The sequence below is a fragment of the Alligator mississippiensis genome, chromosome 14 (genome assembly GCF_030867095.1).
Source record: "Alligator mississippiensis isolate rAllMis1 chromosome 14, rAllMis1, whole genome shotgun sequence".
Classification (NCBI taxonomy): Eukaryota; Metazoa; Chordata; order Crocodylia; family Alligatoridae; genus Alligator; species Alligator mississippiensis.
The window spans coordinates 30675704-30695121 of NC_081837.1; the positions used below are offsets into that span (position 1 = coordinate 30675704).

At 54.7% G+C, this 19418-nt stretch overlaps 1 protein-coding gene across 7 annotated transcripts in view; it reads right to left on the bottom strand.

Annotated features, from left to right (window-relative positions):
* The window catches only part of NAV1 (neuron navigator 1), a 249457-nt gene that overhangs the window by 12212 nt on the left and 217827 nt on the right, over positions 1-19418 (bottom strand). For 4 of the 7 annotated variants that reach the window (XM_059717298.1, XM_059717300.1, XM_014609432.3 and 1 more), the window contains 10 exons: positions 18108-18801; positions 17496-17939; positions 16307-16455; positions 14930-15100; positions 13813-13865; positions 13513-13536; positions 13328-13405; positions 12473-12556; positions 11775-11886; positions 9851-9972 (listed from right to left, as the gene is read on the bottom strand). In XM_059717298.1, the coding sequence (XP_059573281.1) occupies positions 9851-9972; positions 11775-11886; positions 12473-12556; positions 13328-13405; positions 13513-13536; positions 13813-13865; positions 14930-15100; positions 16307-16455; positions 17496-17939; positions 18108-18801 (1931 nt within the window). The remainder of the gene's footprint in view (positions 1-9850; positions 9973-11774; positions 11887-12472; positions 12557-13327; positions 13406-13512; positions 13537-13812; positions 13866-14929; positions 15101-16306; positions 16456-17495; positions 17940-18107; positions 18802-19418) is intronic. The other 3 variants (XM_059717301.1, XM_059717299.1, XM_059717302.1) reach the window with 3 other exon arrangements.

Below are 19418 nucleotides of genomic sequence, written 5' to 3' on the forward strand. Positions count from 1 at the left end.
AAACCAAATCACCCCAGCTCAGGCACCAGACAAACACCCTTTCACTTGCCCCAGGGTCCAGCCACACATCATGTCTCAGGTCTGCAGCTCAACTGGGGTGAGACAGCTCCTGTCCTGGCTACTCCTAGGCTTCCCTGTTAAGGAATCCAGGGGCACACCTAGGTGTACAGGGGTTCGGCAGTGCAGACAACCGTGGGTGCGTTCCAGGTGCACCCATGCCAGCCTAGCATTGCTCAGTGCCCAAATCATCATGGTGTTACCCACAGGGGTCTGGCACCCTTGCACTTGGCACCAGTTTTGCTCCCAGCAGAAGAATATGAGCAGGAGTTCATGGCATCTCAGCTCACTGACACCATGACTGGAGTCTCCTGGATGTCCACACACAACTACTCAGCCACCCAGGAGTCCTGTGCAAGGAAGCAGGGCTGCTCAGGCAGCACTGGTGCTTGAGGTCCAGGCCCTGGGGTACAGCCAGCTCTGTTGCGATTCTACTGGCATCTGGCAGGTCACCCCAGGGGCTGAACATGGCCTGATGTAATGTGCCCTCATTTGAGAAGAGGGGACTGCAATGTAAGGGCACACAGCAATTTGACCCTGCCTCCAGGGCCCTTGCCTTGCTGTCAGAGAGGAGGACAAGGCAGAACAGCAGCCTGAGAGCTCTCGGTTCTGGTGAGATCTCTCTCCTGTGTGGCAGCAGCTTCAGCTCCCTGCCTGCCCTGCCTGGGAGGTGGGCACAGTGTCATGCCTGCTCTGATGGATCTCCTGTCAGGGGAGGCAGTGCTAGGAAGCATGCTGGCTCAGTTTGAAATGGCTGTGGCCAGTTGGTCTAGGTCAGTGGCTCTGTAGCCTAGCTGGTGGTGCAGCTGGATCACGCCATCACACAGTTTGTCAGAGGCACATTTCATTTTAAGAGGGATGAGGTGGGCTGTCTTGTTCTGTCAAGCCCACCTAGCCAGCCTATGGCAACTAATCCATTTGCAGGGCAGGAAGAGTGCCTCGCTGGGGCACTGTCTAAGCCATTCTTCCAGGCCAGGTGCAGCTGGTGGGGGGCTGGCCCAAGGAAAGTACTGTGAGGCTGAATCCTGCGCTAGTTTATGGTGGCTGAAGGCCCATGTGGTGCTAAAGAACAGCCCCTGTGTATTGTTGTGTGCTGAAGCCACTACCTCACAGGAAATCAGTGACCCAGGCCCTGGCATTATGTCCTGGACTGAGCATGCAACATGCATGCACGCACGCACACATAAGGGGGATGGATGGGGCAGGACACAAGACACTGGCCAACAGGCACGGGGGCTGAGGGAGGGCAGGTGCTATGATGGGCAGAGATGACACTGAGAGTGGGGGATGTCACCTGCCTCACTTGTTGGGCCACTCTGGCCCTGTTCACAGTGCTCCTGCCCAGTAGTTTTCATGCCATAGGGCAGAGGACTACCAATGAGCATGGGATATCAAACCTGCCTAGTAGGTCACTGAGGGCATTGCCTGATGTTACATCACAATAATGTGTTTCCTTCTGCTTTCCCACAGCTGGCAACATCCAGCTGCCTCTGATCAATCAGGCCTTGCCTTGAGCTTTGGTGCATTTGTGGAGAGATACAAACAATACCGCACATCACTACAAACTAAGAGGTGGATTAATAACTTTGAACTCAGCTAATAAGGAGGCTATTGCTTGGCTTTGCGGATTTGCATTTGCTGAATAAATAAATAAGGCGCTTTAGACTTGAATTTGTTCCTTCTGGACTCATGACCGAATGGCCACAAAGAGGACAGAAGCAGGCCCATGAGGCTGGGTACTAATCCCACTTGTCATCAAGCCCGCAAGGATGTCTAGGCCTGGAAGGCAGAGCTGATTTGAGAAGTGGGGAGGGGGAAGGCAAGTTGCCCCCCACAGAATGCTGCCTTTTCAGTGCAATATGAAAAGTTGAAACATCAGATTGTGCAAAGAGGCTGTGAGGCCTCCTGGGAGCCGCAGCTCAAGCACTTCAGGCTTCTGCTCTCTGTGAGCAGGATTCCCCAGGCAGATGCCATCCCCCAAGATGTACCACTCCTCTCATGAGGGAAAGGAAGGCTGGACACTTGCAGTCATGTGGCTGTGGGGCATCCTGGAGGCTTCAACTTTAGTAGTGTTTAATATTAAAATATACCTGCTCCTAATTCATCTTGCAGGAACAGGGAAAGCCCTGGAAGGACTGAACATGCAACATGCTCCCTTCGTGAGAAAGGACACATGCCCTCCCTGCTGGCGCCAGGCCCCTTGCTAACCTGGGCATTTGGATTTTATCTTCCCTTCAAGCCTGAGTGTGCTGCCTCCAGGGAATCTGGGCTTTGAGGCCTTTGAGAGCTTTTTACATCACCTAAAAATGGTCCCAGACCTTTGAGAGCACTTTCAACGGGAGGCAGAAGCACACAGCACTGCTTGAGATCAACACTCTTCTCTACAGAGCAAGGGCATAGGCGCAGAGAGGGCGGCATGGCTGTCATGCAGTCAGGGTGGGAGCCACCTTGCTCTAAGCAAGGTTTCCCACGTTGCTCTAAGCATGAGAGGATCTCACAGTACTGCCTGTGAAATCTAGTGAAAATGAAGTTTCTTACCAGTAACTGTTCTCCAAGCTGTACTACTACCCATTCTTTGAGCTGTGCTATCAACATGCACATTCACGTGTGGGTGTGTCTGATATCCCTGGGCTCTGACCAGAGATGTTTGCTTTGGCAGTAATAGGAGAACAGGAGACCATGGTTGAGCTCTACATCTCCTTGTGCCCCCCATGCCAAGGGGACAAAAGGAAGCATGTGCATCTTGTTCTTCAGCATCCCCTCAACTACAGAGTCCTTTATAAAGCTGATGATGAGGAAGAGGAGAAGGAGGGTGGGAATCTAGTGTGTATGTAGACAACATGTTTCAAAGAACTTGAGTTACTGACAAGCAACTTCATTTGCTCCTTCAACAAACTGTCCACATGCACATTTTCACTGGTCAGTGACTCCAGAGCAGTGCTCACGTACCTGGAGGTGGGTCTTCAGTTCTCTCTAGGAAAAGAGCGAGGAACAGCTGTTCTCCAAAGAGCAGTATCTTCCCTACGAGCTTCTGCAATGGCTCGGTGAAGGTATGAACAGAACTCCAGTGGCTGCCCTGAAGGTACCACCTATAAAAACACTGCCCAGGGATGCTGTGGAAGTACCCTGGGCTCCGGCAGAGCCTTATTGACCTTGATATGGCAGGTCCACTTTGGTGCTCTCTTAGTATAGTTTTATACAGCCCAAGATCCAAGTTGACAACCTCTGGTTGATACTGCTGTGCCTTGGATCTCTCAGTAACATATACTAAGAGCAACAGAAACTCTTTGAATAGGTGGTCCTTTGGAGGTAGGAAGTGAAAACTCCCATCATTCAGTGACTGCAGGGATTCCTCTGCTTGTGAGTAATGGGGCTTCAGGAAGAAGGTTGGCAAGTTAATTTGCTATCCCTAGTGACAGACCCTGGGGACCTTGGGCAGGAATTCTGGGTGCATCTTTAAGGTCCTCTTATTTGGGAAGAAGGTGGTTTAGGGGGATTTGCCATGAAGGCGGAGTCTCACCCACCCTCCCTACTGATATGACTGTTACCAGAAAGACTCTCCTCATGGAAAGACATAGGAGTGAATGCAACGCCCAGCACTGTGAGAACCAAACTCAGGTCTCGGAGCAGAGCTGGATCCCTCACTTGGGAAAGACTCCAGACAGGCCCCAATGGATTCTGAAGTCTATAAATGAGGCAATACTTGCCAATCATGGCAGGTGAAAGGCCAAGGTAACTGTCACAAATGTCAGGGAGGAAGAGCTATTTGGAACCCCCTGCATGGGACTCTGTATGTGCCTTCTTGGTAGTGGGGCAGCAAGATGCAGGGGTTTGGTGTATGGTCTTGTCTGGTAAGGCCAATCTTGTGGGCCTTGTTTGGAGCAGTAAGTCTATCCAGCAGTACGACTTCTCCCTCTGGGGAAATCTTCAGGGTGTTTGCAACATTTTGCGAGTTCTGGAAATTCTCACTGTCCTCTGTGGGTCACAACACTGGCTGAACCAAGGTTTTAGCTGAGAGGAGGGCTTGCTTTTTTGCAGTGAAGACTGACTGTTTATGGTATCTTAGGGAGAAACAGAAGAGCTCCCAGTACGGCTATGGATGATGAATGTCCCTCTGGCAGTTGGAAATCCCAAGTCCAGACAGATTATGCAGGCATCTGCAGGCTACCGTGCTGAAATGTGAGGAGTCTGCACACTGCTCTGGGTGTTGTTTTTCTTTCACAAGTGTCAAAAGGACGGTGGCAGGGAGGTGGGGGTAAACTGATGCCAAGGAAGATTCTGACTGGCACTCCAAAAAGAGGAGGGCCAGTGCTAAGCCTGGCAAGAGTGGCCCTTGAGTCTGGTGCTGGAGAGAGTGACAGCATGGAAATGCACATGAAGCTAGGTCAGGCTGGATGCAGGCTGGTATGGCACGAGAACAATACTGCGCACAGAGCTGGTAGGGCGACCTGTGAATTCTTGGGTTCAAGTGCTGCCAGTATCTCTGGTGAGTGCATTGGCCTCTCAGCGGGCAAGGACACACAGGAATTCCTTCTCTCAACCAGCCCTGAGTGGGACTGCTCCCTTTGTCTCATCCATCCAGATCCATGGGCATCAGTGCTGGATGGCAGTAACATGGAGCTTCTACCATCATGAGCATCTGAGGCTGAAGGGAAAGAAAGTGGTTCTGGGGTCAGAGCTCCCAGGTCTTTACATGCCTCACCCATCACCTGTCCAAAGTAAGAAGTCTTGGAAGTCTTATCTCCCTCACGAGATGAGGGAGATAAGACCCTCATATACATATATACCAATATACATCAACCCTTGATGAGGGTTGATGTATATTGCTCACTTTATGTCAGTGAGCAATATACATCAACCCTCATCAAGACAGAATCCAAGGTTGAGGAAGTAGAAGGATTGTGGGTTAGGCTACATGGGGGGCAAGGAGAAAGGGATTTGGTGGTAGGGGTCTGCTACAGACCCCCACACCAAGGGGAAGAAATAGATGCGGGGCTCCTGAGGCAACTCTCGGAGACCATAAAAGCTAAAGAGGCGGTAGTCATGGGGGACCTAAACTACCCAGACATCTGCTGGGAGACGCAGACAGCAAGGTCCCATCGCTCACGCAGGTTTCTAACCTGTATACAGGACCTCCACCTGACACAGGAGGTGCATGGTCCCACTAGGGGGAATGCCATACTGGATCTGGTATTGGCAACAGGAGATGACATGATAGGGGACCTCCAGATCGGTAGCCATTTGGGAGACGGGGATCACCTTATAATAGAATTCAACATAAGATGGCGAGTGGGTAAGGTAACTAGTAGGGTGAAAGTGCTAGACTTTAGGAAAGCTGATCTCAATGCACTCAGGCGATTAGTCAAGGACGCACTGCAGAGTAGGAGTTTTGAAGGGATGGGAGACCAAGAAGGGTGGCTGTGCCTAAAGGAAACGATCCTTCGGGCACAAAGCAAGACAATCCCCGAGCGAGGCAAAAGAGGGAAAGGGGCCAGGAGGCTTCCATTGCTGACCAGAGAAATCCAGGGCAGCCTAAGGGCCAAAAGGGGAGCACATAAAAAGTGGAAACAGGGTGAGATCACTAAAGATGAATATACCTCCTCTGCTCGTGCTTGTAGGGAGGCAGTTAGGCGGGCCAAAGCTACCATGGAGCTGAGGATGGCAACCCAAGTAAAAGACAACAAGAAATTGTTTTTTAGATATATTGGGAGTAAAAGGAAGGCCCAGGGAGGAATAGGACCACTGCTAAATGGGCAGAAACAATTGGTGACAGACAGGGGGGACAAGGCTGAACTTCTCAACGAGTTCTTTGCCTCAGTGTTCCTAAGTGAGGGGCACGACAAGTCTCTCACTGGGGATGTAGAGAGGCAGCAGCAAGGCGCCAGACTTCCATACGTAGATCCTGAGGTGGTGCAGAGTCACTTGGAAGAACTGGATGCCTTTAAATCGGCAGGCCCGGATGGGCTCCATCCGAGGGTGCTGAAGGCACTGGCCGACATCATTGCAGAGCCACTGGCGGGAATATTTGAACGCTCGTGGCACACGGGCCAAGTCCCGGAGGACTGGAAAAGGGCTAACGTGGTCCCTATTTTCAAAACAGGGAGGAAGGAAGACCCGGGCAACTATAGGCCAGTCAGTCTCACCTCCATCCTTGGTAAAGTCTTTGAAAAAATTATCAAGGCTCACATTTGTGAGAGCCCGGCAGGGCAAATTATGCTGAGGGGAAACCAGCATGGGTTTGTGGCGGGCAGATCATGCCTGACCAACCTAGTCTCTTTCTATGACCAGGTTACGAAATGCCTGGACACAGGAGGAGGGGTGGATGTCGTATACTTAGACTTCAGGAAGGCCTTCGATACGGTATCCCACCCCATACTGGCGAACAAGTTAAGAGGCTGTGATGTGGATGACTGCACAGTCCGGTGGGTGGCGAATTGGCTAGAGGGTCGCACCCAAAGAGTCGTGGTAGATGGGTCGGTCTCAACCTGGAAGGGTGTGGGCAGTGGGGTCCCGCAGGGCTCGGTCCTCGGACCGATACTCTTTAATGTCTTCATCAGCGACTTGGATGAGGGAGTCAAATGTATTCTGTCCAAGTTTGCAGATGACACAAAGCTATGGGGAGAAGTGGACACGCCGGAGGGCAGGGAACAGCTGCAGGCAGACCTGGACAGGTTGGACAAGTGGGCAGAAAACAACAGGATGCAGTTCAACAAGGAGAAATGCAAAGTGCTGCACCTAGGGAGGAAAAATGTCCAGCACACCTACAGCCTAGGGAATGACCTGCTGGGTGGCACAGAGGTGGAAAGGGATCTTGGAGTCCTAGTGGACTCCAAGATGAACATGAGCCGGCAGTGTGACGAAGCCATCAGAAAAGCCAATGGCACGTTATTGTGCATCAGCAGATGCATGACGAACAGGTCCAAGGAGGTGATACTTCCCCTCTATCGGGCACTGATCAGACCGCAGTTGGAGTACTGCGTGCAATTCTGGGCGCCACACTTCAAAAAGGATGCGGATAACCTGGAGAGGGTCCAGAGAAGGGCAACTCGTATGGTCAAGGGCCTGCAGACCAAGCCCTACGAGGAGAGACTAGAGAAACTGGACCTTTTCAGCCTCCGCAAGAGAAGGTTGAGAGGCGACCTTGTGGCTGCCTATAAGTTCATCACGGGGGCACAGAAGGGAATTGGTGAGTATTTATTCACCAAGGCGCCCCCGGGGGTTACAAGAAACAATGGCCACAAGCTAACAGAGAGCAGATTTAGATTGGACATTAGGAAGAACTTCTTCACAGTTTGAGTGGCCAAGGTCTGGAACGGGCTCCCAAGGGAGGTGGTGCTCTCCCCTACCCTGGGGGTCTTCAAGAGGAGGTTAGATGAGTATCTAGCTGGGGTCATCTAGACCCAGCACTCTTTCCTGCTTATGCAGGGGGTCGGACTCGATGATCTATTGAGGTCCCTTCCGACCCTAACATCTATGAATCTATGAATCTATGAGAAGCCTTTGCCTGAAGACTACATGTCTTTGGCAATATAAAGAGGAGGAAATTTTTCTCTCTTAGCCTCTGCTGGGATATTTGCCTCTAGATCTTGATTGAAACCTTATGGCATTGAAGCAGCTAGCCTGCTTCCAGGGCCAAGGGATGTGTAGTGCTGAGCTAAGGCCCTGGACCAGACACTGAACCAAGTGTCTTGCCAGAGGAATACAGCTGAAGCTTATTTTCTGTCTTTTCTGGTCCTTGGCTTGAAGAATTGGCAGACAGAACTGCTGGGGATACAGGCCTCCCATGGACAGAAGTGGTATTGGCTGTTGGATCCTGGGATCAGACCATCACATGAAGGGCAAGGCCAGAAGCTGAAGGAGTTGGCAGTTCTGAGCAAGGCTGTTGATCCAAGAAAAAAATACCTCCTTACCTCCACTGCAGGAGTGCAATAAAGGGATAGAAAGGAGAAAGTGGTACATTTGACCCAAGGTGAATGGGTGAATGAACAAGAAGTATCAGTGAAGCCACAAAATACTGGCATTGTCTCAAAAAGTAAGAGAGAGGGCTCTCGTACTGGGCATTGGGGCCATGCCACAGGCAAAGGACTGCAGGCTCTGCCTGGAAGAAAATAACTCTCAAACATTCTAGCTGGGGGTGGCAAAGGTGTTAGAAGAGCACAAGAAAGGAGAGAAGGGAAAATTACAGGGTTGATGTGCTACCCGAGGCTCAAAACTATATGGAAGAAGAAGTTCCATCTCTAGCCAGGTGGTTCAGAGGAACTGAGGAACAGGGAGTGGGTGCCATCCACTATATGCTTAGTGAAGGATGCAGGAGCAGGTGGGATGAAGGCACACTTTACAGGTCCTGCTAAGGCAAACTGTTCCAGTCAGGGCACAGGGCAAGGAACACACCCACCAGTGAGAATATGTGTGTATACAGTCGCTCAAACGAGAATGAAGAGCTTACTGAGCTTCCTTCCTCTGAACTGCTCTGTGTGCACTGTGGTTTCAGGGTGGGAAGGCCAGTCGTCTGGAAGCAACAGCTGATGGTCAGAGTACCAGCATAGCCAGCACCAGCCCAGTCTGCAGTCCTAAGGGTCATAACACTCAGGCTCCAGTGGGCTTGGCCAGCCCTTTTGGGCATCACTCTTTTTGGCAAAAGAGGAGCACTGGAAAATGGCCTGTGTTACTAGACACCCCACCTGACAAGTGTATGACTGGACCACTCAGCCTGAGCTGCAGCGCAGCCCAGGCCAGAACACTTCAGGTAGAGATGTCTGCATGAAACCTCTTGCACTGGAACATCTCTCTGATATGATCTTTGAACACCAGCCATCTGGAGGAAGATGTGTCAGCGACCAGAACCTGGGCACTCCGAGCAGCGCTGGTCATTTCTGACAATGCAGGCCCTGGTGCCTCACTCCCCTTGGTGAGAGCCTGATAGAGTTGAGTGCCGAAAAGTTGGCTTTAATGCTAGCCAGACCATAAGGAAGCAGTGCCCTGGCACCAGCGCAGCAGGTGGCCCAGATGGTACCACGGATGGACCATGCTCCAAGGGAGGTTAGCACCAGTGTAATGGATGGGATGATTAGTTCTGTACGTGCTGTCCCACAGGAAATGGAGTGATTGTCATGGACAGGGGAGCATAACACGGGAGACGGGGAGGGAGCAGTATACGACTTACCTCATATACCTGGAAAAAAAAGGTTGAGGTCAGCATTGGGGGAGGAAAAAAAACAGAGCAAGACTTAATCACATGTTCAGCTCTGAGACCTGCCTGCACTGAGCTGCTGGGGACCTGGGTCAGTGCTTGGCTAGGAAGTCTCCTCAGCTTGGCCTGCAGCTGCCCCTCAGCCTGAGCTGGGACCTTGTCTGGGCTGGGAATGGAGGGCGACCATCCCATTGAGCCCTAGAGTGCTAGTGCAAGGGTGGGGCCATCAGACTAGTCCCTACTCTGTCTGGCTAGGGCTAATGCTTGTGGTGGGGAAGATGGTGGAGGCCCATTCACGAATGGTACTGGGTTGGAGAGCTCCTAGAGAGGGCTGGAGAAGGCTAAGCTCCACACCTGGCCAGTGAATTCGGCTTCTGCCAGAAGCCAATACCAGAACAGCTCTGCCAAAGGAACTCCTCATGTATGCTCCCACAGGGCAGACAGCATTTCCAGGAATCCCAGAGTAACTGCCTTGTGGGAGATGTGCTAAGGGTACTGCCCCAAGCTGCATGGGCATCATCTGCTGCAAGAGCACAGCAGTACCCCTGGCCAGGTCCTGCCTGGATTTCCCCATGCTTTCATTCCAGGCCCCACCCAACCTACCCAGCTCTTCTTCTTCTTCTTCTTGGCATCAGCGTCCTTCCCACTGCCGATGCTGGAGTGGCTGGTGATGCTGTTGAGGCTGGAGATGCTGTCTGAGGAGTTCTGCCTCTTGATGCGTAGCTCTGGGGTCCCAGGGAGGAAAACGGGAGAGACTCAGAACCTCCTCATTATAAGCAGCCCGATGTATCAGTTCTCATGCCCTGTGCCCACATCCCTCCTATCTCCTGCTCACCCCCAGTGCCAAGAATGCAAGAGCTTTGTTTTCTGGAGCCCCACCCTCTGCAGCAGCCCTCCTGGAAATGTCTGTACTCTTCTCTCACCTCACCTAGTACTCTGAGGCTCCCATCCTGTTGTAGAGGTTGTCTTCCCTAAATCTGTGGCTTTGGAGACCCTTTGGCACCATCTGACAGTCCTTTAGCCTCATAGGGGGCCTTTCTATTGGTATGACTCTGAACCAATGGCAGTGAACAACTCTCCGCTCACTCCAGGCTCTGTGCAGATTTTGGATGTAAGCATCACACCAGATCAGCACCAAACATGTGTGCTAACGCTGAAAACACCTGCGCCCTTGGAATGACTGTGACTCTGCAGCATGAGGCTGCAGCAAAGTGCTGGCAGCTTCAGCAGACTGCAGTGGTGACACAGTCCCACACTGACAAGGTTTGAACCTGGATTTTCAGGTGGTGGCCTGGGCAGTGAATTTATGTTAATCCTCTGAGTGCCTGCCTGGGATGAACAGGCTGCTGTTGCTACAGCACTGGGCAAGCTGAGATTGGGCAAGGGAGCTGTTTTCACTGTAGGGAATGGCAGACTCTGGAGGGGTCTCTCTCAACCCCAGCCACTGTTGTTCTATTCAGTTAGAGTCCACACTGCATGTCCTCCAAGCCTTGGAAAAGACACTCGGGCAGATCGCATCATGCACAGACCCCCGTGAGAGCAACACAGGCTGCATGGGCTGCAGAGGGCAGCGGAGAGGCAGGGCTGAGCAGGAGCTGGCTCATGGTGGTCCTGGCTGGGCTGGCTTTCACAGAGTTATTTGCTTGGCAGAGAGCACTCCACCATCCTCTACCCTGGAGAAGCTGTAAGCATTGCCCTGAAAGGGTGCCTTCATCCTCTCAGCACGTCCCAAGGATCCCCCTACTCCCCTTCCTGTAAGGAATACATTAAAGGCCTTTGCATAAATGCCTCCATTAAAGGGATTGAAACAAACTTTGGGAAACCTCATAAAGAGACAGGCTTGCAAGGCCGAGTCCATGTTTTTGCTGATGTAAACAAGAAAGAACTGACTTAAGTGTTTGACCATAGTAACACAAAGCAAGCAATTGAAACCCATTACCATAAGGAATAGCACTCACTGTCAGAAACCTAACTAATACCATCTGAGACCACCCTAGTTAAACAGTTGTTAAGTATTTATCATAAATTTTTCACTTAGCTAGGGAGGTGGTCTTCATGATGAACCCCTTTCATTAACATATACCCAGTCAGGCTGTAGATAGATGCAAGTCATTAATGTTTGTGTATCTATGACTGTAAACCTGGGGAGAAGAGGTGAATCAGGGACCTGAGCTGCTGGAAAAACTGAACAAGAGCTGAGTTCCTGGTGTCTGGCCTACACCCATCCTCCCAGGCGTGAGTACGTTTTTGTATTTCCATTGCCTTATCTGAATGCTAGTTACAGTTATGTTTAGCTTTCCAATAAAATGACTCTCTTGAGAAGAGACAGGTGTGCTTTCTCTTTATTCCACGACCTGTCCACCAAAGTAAGCTTTCTTTGTCCCAATTTGGAGATAGAGGACTTTCCTTCACTTTCCAGACCAGGGAAAGAGGTGTGTCCTACCCAGGCAAGGACCCCAGGGACTCTGGATGACATGCCTGTGCTGGTCCCTGGGCACTAGAAACATGGCCCACTGCCACACCTCACCTTTGGGTGTGACATCAGTCCCACTCAGAGCTCCCTGGATTACAGCTTGGGCCTCTGAGTTCTTCTTCTTCAGGAAGTCAATGGTCTCTCGCAGGTCCAGCAGCTCTGTGTCCTGAGGAGAAGCCGGGAGGATATGTCTGTGCCCCTCAGTAGGGGCACCCACCCCACCTACACTCACACCCCAGTGCCCTAGCATGTGCTACCCCCCTGCCACTGCAAATGCCCACTGCTGTGAGATGAGGACTACTGGTTTCCAGGGTCTTGGTAGCCATAGGTCTCTGGGGATGCCCAGAAGGACAAGACTTCCAGTACTGGCCAGAAGACCTCTCCAGTATTCCCTTGGTACCATGCCCCACTAGCTTGCTACAGATTGGTGAAGAGGAGGGGAAGGGCAGGCTCAGCAGCATGAGGATCTGAGGGGGGGTGGCTCTGCAGGACCCAGCCTAGGCTCAGACACCATTGTGGAAGGAGGCAGCTGCCTCTGCAGCCCAGGTCACTTCCCCAGAACAGGTTCCCACTGCTTGGTGCCCGCACTCTGCTCCAGCACCCACAGCCGGCTGTAGTGGACAGGCTTAGCCACCCAGTTGAGATCCTTCAGCTCTACTGGGGAGCTGAGACCTGTGGTCTGGCTCAACGAGGCTCCTAACTGGCATGGTCTTGGCACCACCAGCCCCTGCACTCTTCCTTTCTGTGCGCACCTTCTCCTCCGCGGTCTCAGCCAGATGTCGCAGGCGGGATGTCATGTTCACCAGGCTCTGCTCAAAAGCTGCCACCAGGTTAGCCTGGAAGGCAAGGAGAGGTGACTCAGTGCCCAGGGACTGAGGAGCTCAGCTCATTGAGCCCAGTGCCAGGCAGGTCCAGGAGTCTGCCAGCTTACATGGGGGTGGTATCTCCAGGCTGGGCTGGTTGCTTGGAGCAGTGGCTGCTAGGCTGCAAGTGTCCTGCAGTGGGGAGGGCTGTGTCCCATCCCCCAGGCCACCCAGCAGGCTGAGGGATAGAGCCTTGTAGCAAAGGTACCATGACCAGGGTTAGCACCCAGGGAAGGGGCCTGGAAAAGGCAAGCAGGATAGAGTGTATGGCTCTTAGTGGCCCTGGGGGGAGGGATTCCTAAGGCTACATATGGCTGGGTAGCTCCAAAGCCATTCTGGGTACGGGGCCCAGATTGTGTTGACATAGGACAGATAGAGCCAAGCTGCAGATGAGAGCAGCCACTGCTGGAGGTCAAGGGCCACACACTGGGTCAAGTCACTCACTGAGGGGGCAGGACAGCCCCCATGCCACTGCTTCCTGCTGGTCACTGCTGGGCACCAAGAGGTGACTAGCAAGTGTTTTTGTGCTGCTCAGTGCCCAGGGTTTTGCTCCTGCTGTCAAGAGCAAACAGACTGGACAGCTCAGTGCAGACACTACGCTGCACACTGGAGCAGGCAGGGGGAGTATGCTGGCTGGGAGCTGATGGTCCGATTGGGATGGAAGGGACAGACTGAGATGTGGACAGACCCCAGGACAGGCTGAGGCATGTGGACTGGAACTGCTTCTGATGTCGCAGGACTCACGTTGGCTGACAGCTGAGATGTCAAGGTGGCTACCTTCTCCTGAGACGACTCCAGCTCCCGGCGCAGCTTGCGGATTTGCTACAGGAGAGAGCAGGAGGGAAGGGTCAGGTGGGGACAGGTGGGCAGCCCCTGCAGGGCCAGGAGCAGCTGGCAGTGCAGGAGGAGGAGTGGGGGGCTCTCCGTACCTCGGACTGCATCCTTTCCTCAGCCTGGCAGAGCGCGGCGCAGCAGGAAGAGACAGAGGCAAGCAGTTAGGAAGGAGGGGAGATGAGGCATGGGCAGGCTGAGGTTGGGGGCAGAGACATGCACAGCACTCACCCCAGCTCCAATGCCCTGTGCACCCGGCCCCCAAGAGCCTCCCCTGCTGTTGAAGTGCTGCTCCCCCCGGGCACATGCACCAGACAGGATAAAGCCCCACAACCCAGACATGCACAGAGTAGGCACATCCTGGCTCAGCCAGGCAGGAGCACAGGGGCAGCTCTTACTGAGGAGTAAGTGGAGGAAGCGCTGGACGCCAGGGACAGCACGGATCCATGAACTGCAAGAGAACACACACACCTGAGTCAAGGCACGTCTCCCCCAGGCCCTTGCAAAGGGCAGGATGCGGCAGATACAGGCTGGCTGCCAGGGCAGGGTCTATGGGGGTACGGCAGGGGAAGCATGGGCAGGTAGATCTCTGGTGGGTAGAGTGCGTGGCAGAGCCCTGAAGACCGCATCTGGCTCCTGTGTAGCTGCCTACATCTGGCAGCTGCCCTGGGAGGTGATGCAGCCTGCCTCTGGTATTGCCCAGTCACAAGCTTGGAGAGCCAAAGGGATGATCCAGAGCACAGCCTGCCCCCAGGACTTGAGTATCATTGCACCCATTTGGCAGATGGGGAAACAGAGGCACAGCACATGGGAAGGAATGGCTGCAGGTAGCTCAGAGCTGGAGGCAAAGCTGAAGACAGTCCCTGGGGCTTGGCACCTACACTGTGCCCTCTGTGCAGCTCCACTTCCCTGCAGACCAAGCCCACAGACATCTGTGCCCCTGTCCACCCAAACTCCCCGTCCTGGGCCCAGTGCCTTGCCCTGCCTGTTGCAGTCTGCCAGCGCCTGCTGTCAGCCTGGACTCAGAACCGCAGGCCAGCCTCGGTTCTTGGCTCTGAATCAGCTTCTCTGCTCCCTCTCCTCCCTGACTCCTCTTCAGAAGGACCGCAGAGACTGAGCTCTCAGAGAGGGCTGGAGCCGACAGATTTTCAGCAGGAGGCTGTGAACACAGGTGGGGCCCAGGGCCTTGCTCTCTCAGTCTGTGGCCTGGTCAGCCTGTCTCCTACTGGTGCCCACAGGGATCCCCCTCACTCATCCTGAAGCCCCTGTGGTGGAAAGGATCTGCCTGGCCGTATTAGCCCATTCTTGTCACAGCCCTCGTCCATGGTAGGAGGCCTGTGAATGGAACACACTGGGGTTGGGATGAGAAGCACCCGCCTGCCATTGCTGCTGCCACCGGGATGAGCAGGGCCATGGAGGGGAGGGCAGGGAGTCGTGCAACCTCTCACTGCACCAGGGCATTGGGGCGGAGAAGCCTGTCCCCATGGCTGGAGCAGGATTGCGGCAGAATCTCACCATCGTCCACAGGGTCCCGGAAGGAGCCCGAGCGGATCATCCCCTTGGGTCTGTCTGCCAGGGAGAGGGTGCTGCCCATTTGGGAGGTGCTGTACAGCTCGAAGGTGGAGTCGTGGGTGGGGATGCTGTTGGAGCGGGTGATCCGCGGAGTGGTGGCAGCGGTGGGACTCACTGGAAGGAGAAGGCGGGTGGGGGGAGGAGAGGCGGGGTCAGAAACGTGCTGGTTCCCATGAGCCTTGCCTAGGGGAGCTGAGTGGCAGGAAGCATGGGGTGGGGAGGAGCCAGAGCTCAGCCGGAGCCAGGGAGACAGGGAGGGGGAAGGAAGGAAGCTACACATAGGATGTCACTGGGCTGGAGACTCAGCTTGGCCAAGTCATCAGGAATCTAGTGAAGCTGCTCAGGCTGCACTGACTGCACCTGCCCCTCCCCCAGTGCTGGCCCACTGGTTGTAGTGGACAGCGCCTCCTGGAAACAACAGATTAATGCTCAAAGCTACCTGTCCTGGTGTAAATCAGGAGTAACTCTGCAGGGCTCAATTCCACTCTCCACCCCCATGTATGACAGGAGTAAACCGCCTAGGCCTGGCCTGCACACTTGTGTCAATCTGGACCAGTTCTACCCACATGCCCATGGAGCAACGGGGTGGAGTCCTGGGCCCAGGCTTGCTGAGCGTGCAACAACCCAGGCTCATGCGCCTGCTGACAGCTTGCCTGTGCTGGCTCTGCCCAGAGCTGCTGAATGGAGCCTACACCAAAGCCAGGTTTGCCCGGCAAGACACCCAAGGGCCCATGAGCCTCCAGGCAACATGGGGTTAATGTTGTAACTTGCTGCAGGGGCTGGAAGCTGCTTTAAGGGTCAGACTCCTGCTCCCCCTGTGAGCAGCACTGACCTGTGCTTCTCCAGGGCTATTTGTCCAGGGGCTGCCCAGACAGGGAGCCGCAGGCAATAATGCAACCAACCATCCTACATTCTTTGGGACAGTCTCAAACTTAGAAGCTGTGTCTTGGGGTCTCCAAGGACTTTCTGAAACAGGACTTTGTCCCAAATTTGAAAACCCAGCCGCAGGCAGATTTTTGCTGCGTGCAGAGGGGGCGCAGCTGGACACTTCCCAAATCCATGTGAGCAGGGCTGTCCGGCTTCTGGTTTGGGAGGCAGCCGTAGGATAGCTGTGCCCATGTGGTGCTAGGCCCAGGCTTATTGTATCTGAATAGGGCAATGAGACTTCCAGTGCAGGAGGTGGCTGTGTCTCAGCACAGCTCTCCAGCCTGCCTGCTGCATGGTGCCCTGACCCCAGCAGGAACCAGAACAAACCAGTCTTGGCTGCAGAGATCTCTGGCCTGACCCAACACTGGGGAGGGTGAGGAGAAGGAGACTGACCGATATTGGTGAGAGGGCCTTTCCCGACCAGCGAAATGGAGGGGGCAGGAGGCGAGGGCAGGTCTGACTGGTTGTCCGATTCCGGGAGCCCTCCAATGCTGTGTGAGTGTCGCCTTTCCTTGGCTTCCTCTTGGGATGGGATCTGGTACCTGGTGGAGCCAAGGGAGAGATCAGCCATGGTAAACTATCCACTCATGTCCCGGGGCAGTGCTCCCTCCACTCAGCCGCAAGGCTCTGCATGGGACCTGGAGATTGGAGCAGGCTTCTGGCCGCAGCATGAAGGATACTGAGATACTGACTCCAGCACCAGGACACAGGGCATGTGGGAAGCTGGCTGCAGGGCTGCTGCGGCAGCTGCACCTCTGGAGGTCCCACCCAGCTACTCTGGGTGTCAATGGGAGCTGGTGCCCTGCTGCTACAGGCAAAACATCCTCCATTTGCTCTGATCATCCTGGGCAACCAAGCTGCGAGTCCCCTGTTTGTGACAGAGGCTGGAGGCCAGAAGGTTGGTCCCAACAGCCAAAGATGGGGAGGCTGGTGGGATTCATTTCCCTGGTCTTCCCCTGACGCCCTATGTGACCTTGGGCAATTCACTTAGCCCCTAGGCCTCAGCCCTTCATCAGGGAAGCAGTTAGTTCTTCCCCCTTTATGCCTGCCAGGGTGTTGTACAGTTGCCTGGGGAGAGCTTTTACCCCAGCCCTTTCTTGGGCAGTATTTTCTGGTCTTGGTCTGTACTTGGAGAGCAAAAGCAATATGAGTCACTGTTGGCTCTGTGGGCTGTTTATGCCCATCTGAGGGCAGACAGGAACAGTCCTAGGGACATGTCCACCTAGGGACACATCAGCAGCCCATCTGGGGGCCAAGGGTTGCACTACAGGGCTCATCCAGTGCACAGGTACAGGACATGGGGAGAAGGCACTAAGTCAGCCCCCAGGGGCAGAGCTGGACCTTGCCCGTACCATTCTCCTGGGGATGCAGAATAACCTGACTGGAAGCCCTGGGAGGGGTGGGAGGGCAATCTACTCTGAGAGAGATACAGGGCTGATGTACTGTGCCTCCCAGCAGTGAGGGAAGGAGGCTCTGGCAACATGGCCCTGACCTCTCCAGCTCTGGGATCATGGCCCCTGCATCCCCACAGTTGCCCAGTCCCTTTAGGAGGTGCCTGTGCCTGCCCATCCTTTGGCCATACCTGTCCAGATGTGCAATCCTGGGGCTCCCACTCCAGCTCAGCTCACTGCTTTCCTCCTCTGCGCTCGTGGGTGGGGCCATGGCTGGGGCAGGGGTGGTGGTGCTGCCCCCGGAGAAGGCACTGGGCAGGCTCATCGGCATCTGCAGGGACTCCATGCTGCGGTGCAAGCCAGAGAGTTTGGGGTACATCCTGCCCTCCTTGGGGACAGCAAAACCACTCATGAACTCCAGGCCCTGGGAGAAGCTGGCCGAATTGATATTGAGGATGGGGGCAGGGCTGGGGGTGAAGCAAGGTGCAAGGTGCCCGGCTGCTGGGTGCAGGTCCTGCAGCTTGCTGGCATGAGGCTGGTGCAGGTCGCTGGAGGAGGGCAGGTCCAGGCTGTTGGAGTTGACCTTGTCCAAGTTGGCTAGAGAAGGGGGCTTCACGTAGCTCTTGGCAGCTGCCCTGTGGGGACACAAAATTGCATGAAATTGGCCCCCAAGGCCAACCCGCACGCCACCTGAGCTGTTCAAGGGCTCTTGTGAGCTAAGCAGCCCAGAGCAGTGCCTGGCCTGGTTGAGGGCTCCCTGCCCTAGGCAGTGGGGCAATGCAGGGAGTATCCCTGGCTCCTACCTGAGAGGGGTGGGTGGTAGCTCAGCCACCTTGGTGGCAGGCGAGTGGCCAGCCTGGGCTTTGGGGGTGCTCTCAGGGGAGCCAATACTCTTCAGGGAGACACACTCTGAATCTAGTGCAACAGCCTTGGCTTTGGCCTTTTCCTTCTCTCGGTCCGTCTGGTTCACCGGGGCTGGTGTGCTCCGGCCTGTGCCGATCTTGGAGGGCTCCTTCAGGCGTGACACTGAGATGCCTCCTTGCTTGGTGCTGAGGAGGCTGGGGTCAATGCTGCTGCTTACAGGCCGGTTCCCACCACGCCCGCCCGTCACGCTCATGGAGCTGGACTTGGCTGGCCGTGGCAGGCTTCGGTACTGGATGTTGGAGCGGGCCCCAGGGGCCAGGAAGCCAGGCTCGCCAGCATTGGAGACATCCAGGCTGGTTTTCCTCCCATTGACTGGCTTGACAGGGATGCCAGAGCTCTTCTGGATCTTGCCGAGTGTGGCTGAGCCCCCAGCCTGCATCACTGTAGCAGTGCCGGTGGTGGGAGCTGGCTTCTTGTAGCCGAAGGAGCCAGCAGTGGAGGGGCGGGTAAGACCTGAGGGAGGCTTCTTGGCATCTCCAATGCGGTCCCGACCAGCATCAGAGGAAGAGCGCTGCAGGCCCGTGTTCTTCACAGACAGTTTGCTCTTGTCCGTGGCTTTGCCCTCAGGTTTGCCTGCAAGAGCCAAGAAAGGGGAATAAAGTGCTGGGAGCCAGAGAGTGTCCCAGCCTCACAGGCCAGTGGGGGCTGGACCTCTGGGCACAGAACAGGCTCACTTGCCCCAGAGGCTCTGCTGTATCTGGGGAGCTCTGGTCTGCCAAAAGCCTGACACCCTCAGGAAGGGCCAGGGCCTGTGCTCCACGCAACAAGGATGACTGACACCTCTGGCCCCTTTGCAGCACTTCTCCGCTGCAGATCCCCCAAAGTGGTAAAGGAGGATCAGATCAGATGGGAACCTGAGGTACAGGGAGGCAGAGAACCTGCCCTCAGTCACCCAGCAAATACAGGCAGGTGCCAAGAGCCAGGCCCAGATCTTGTGAAGGCTTTGGCTAGGAGGCCCTGCTGGAGCTGGATACACCATGGGAATCGGGGCCAGGCTTCTGAGCAGAAAAAGTTCAAAACACCATGGGCCCTTAGCCCTGCAGCTGAGCTGGAGAAGTGTGTGGCCAGACCAGGAGTAGGGTGGGGGTTTGCAAGCAGCTCTCATACAAGAGCTGACATGGGCCCAGCTCTGTTCTGTGGTTCATGCCAGCTCCCACCTGAAGTTTGTGATCATAGGTGGGACCGTGCTG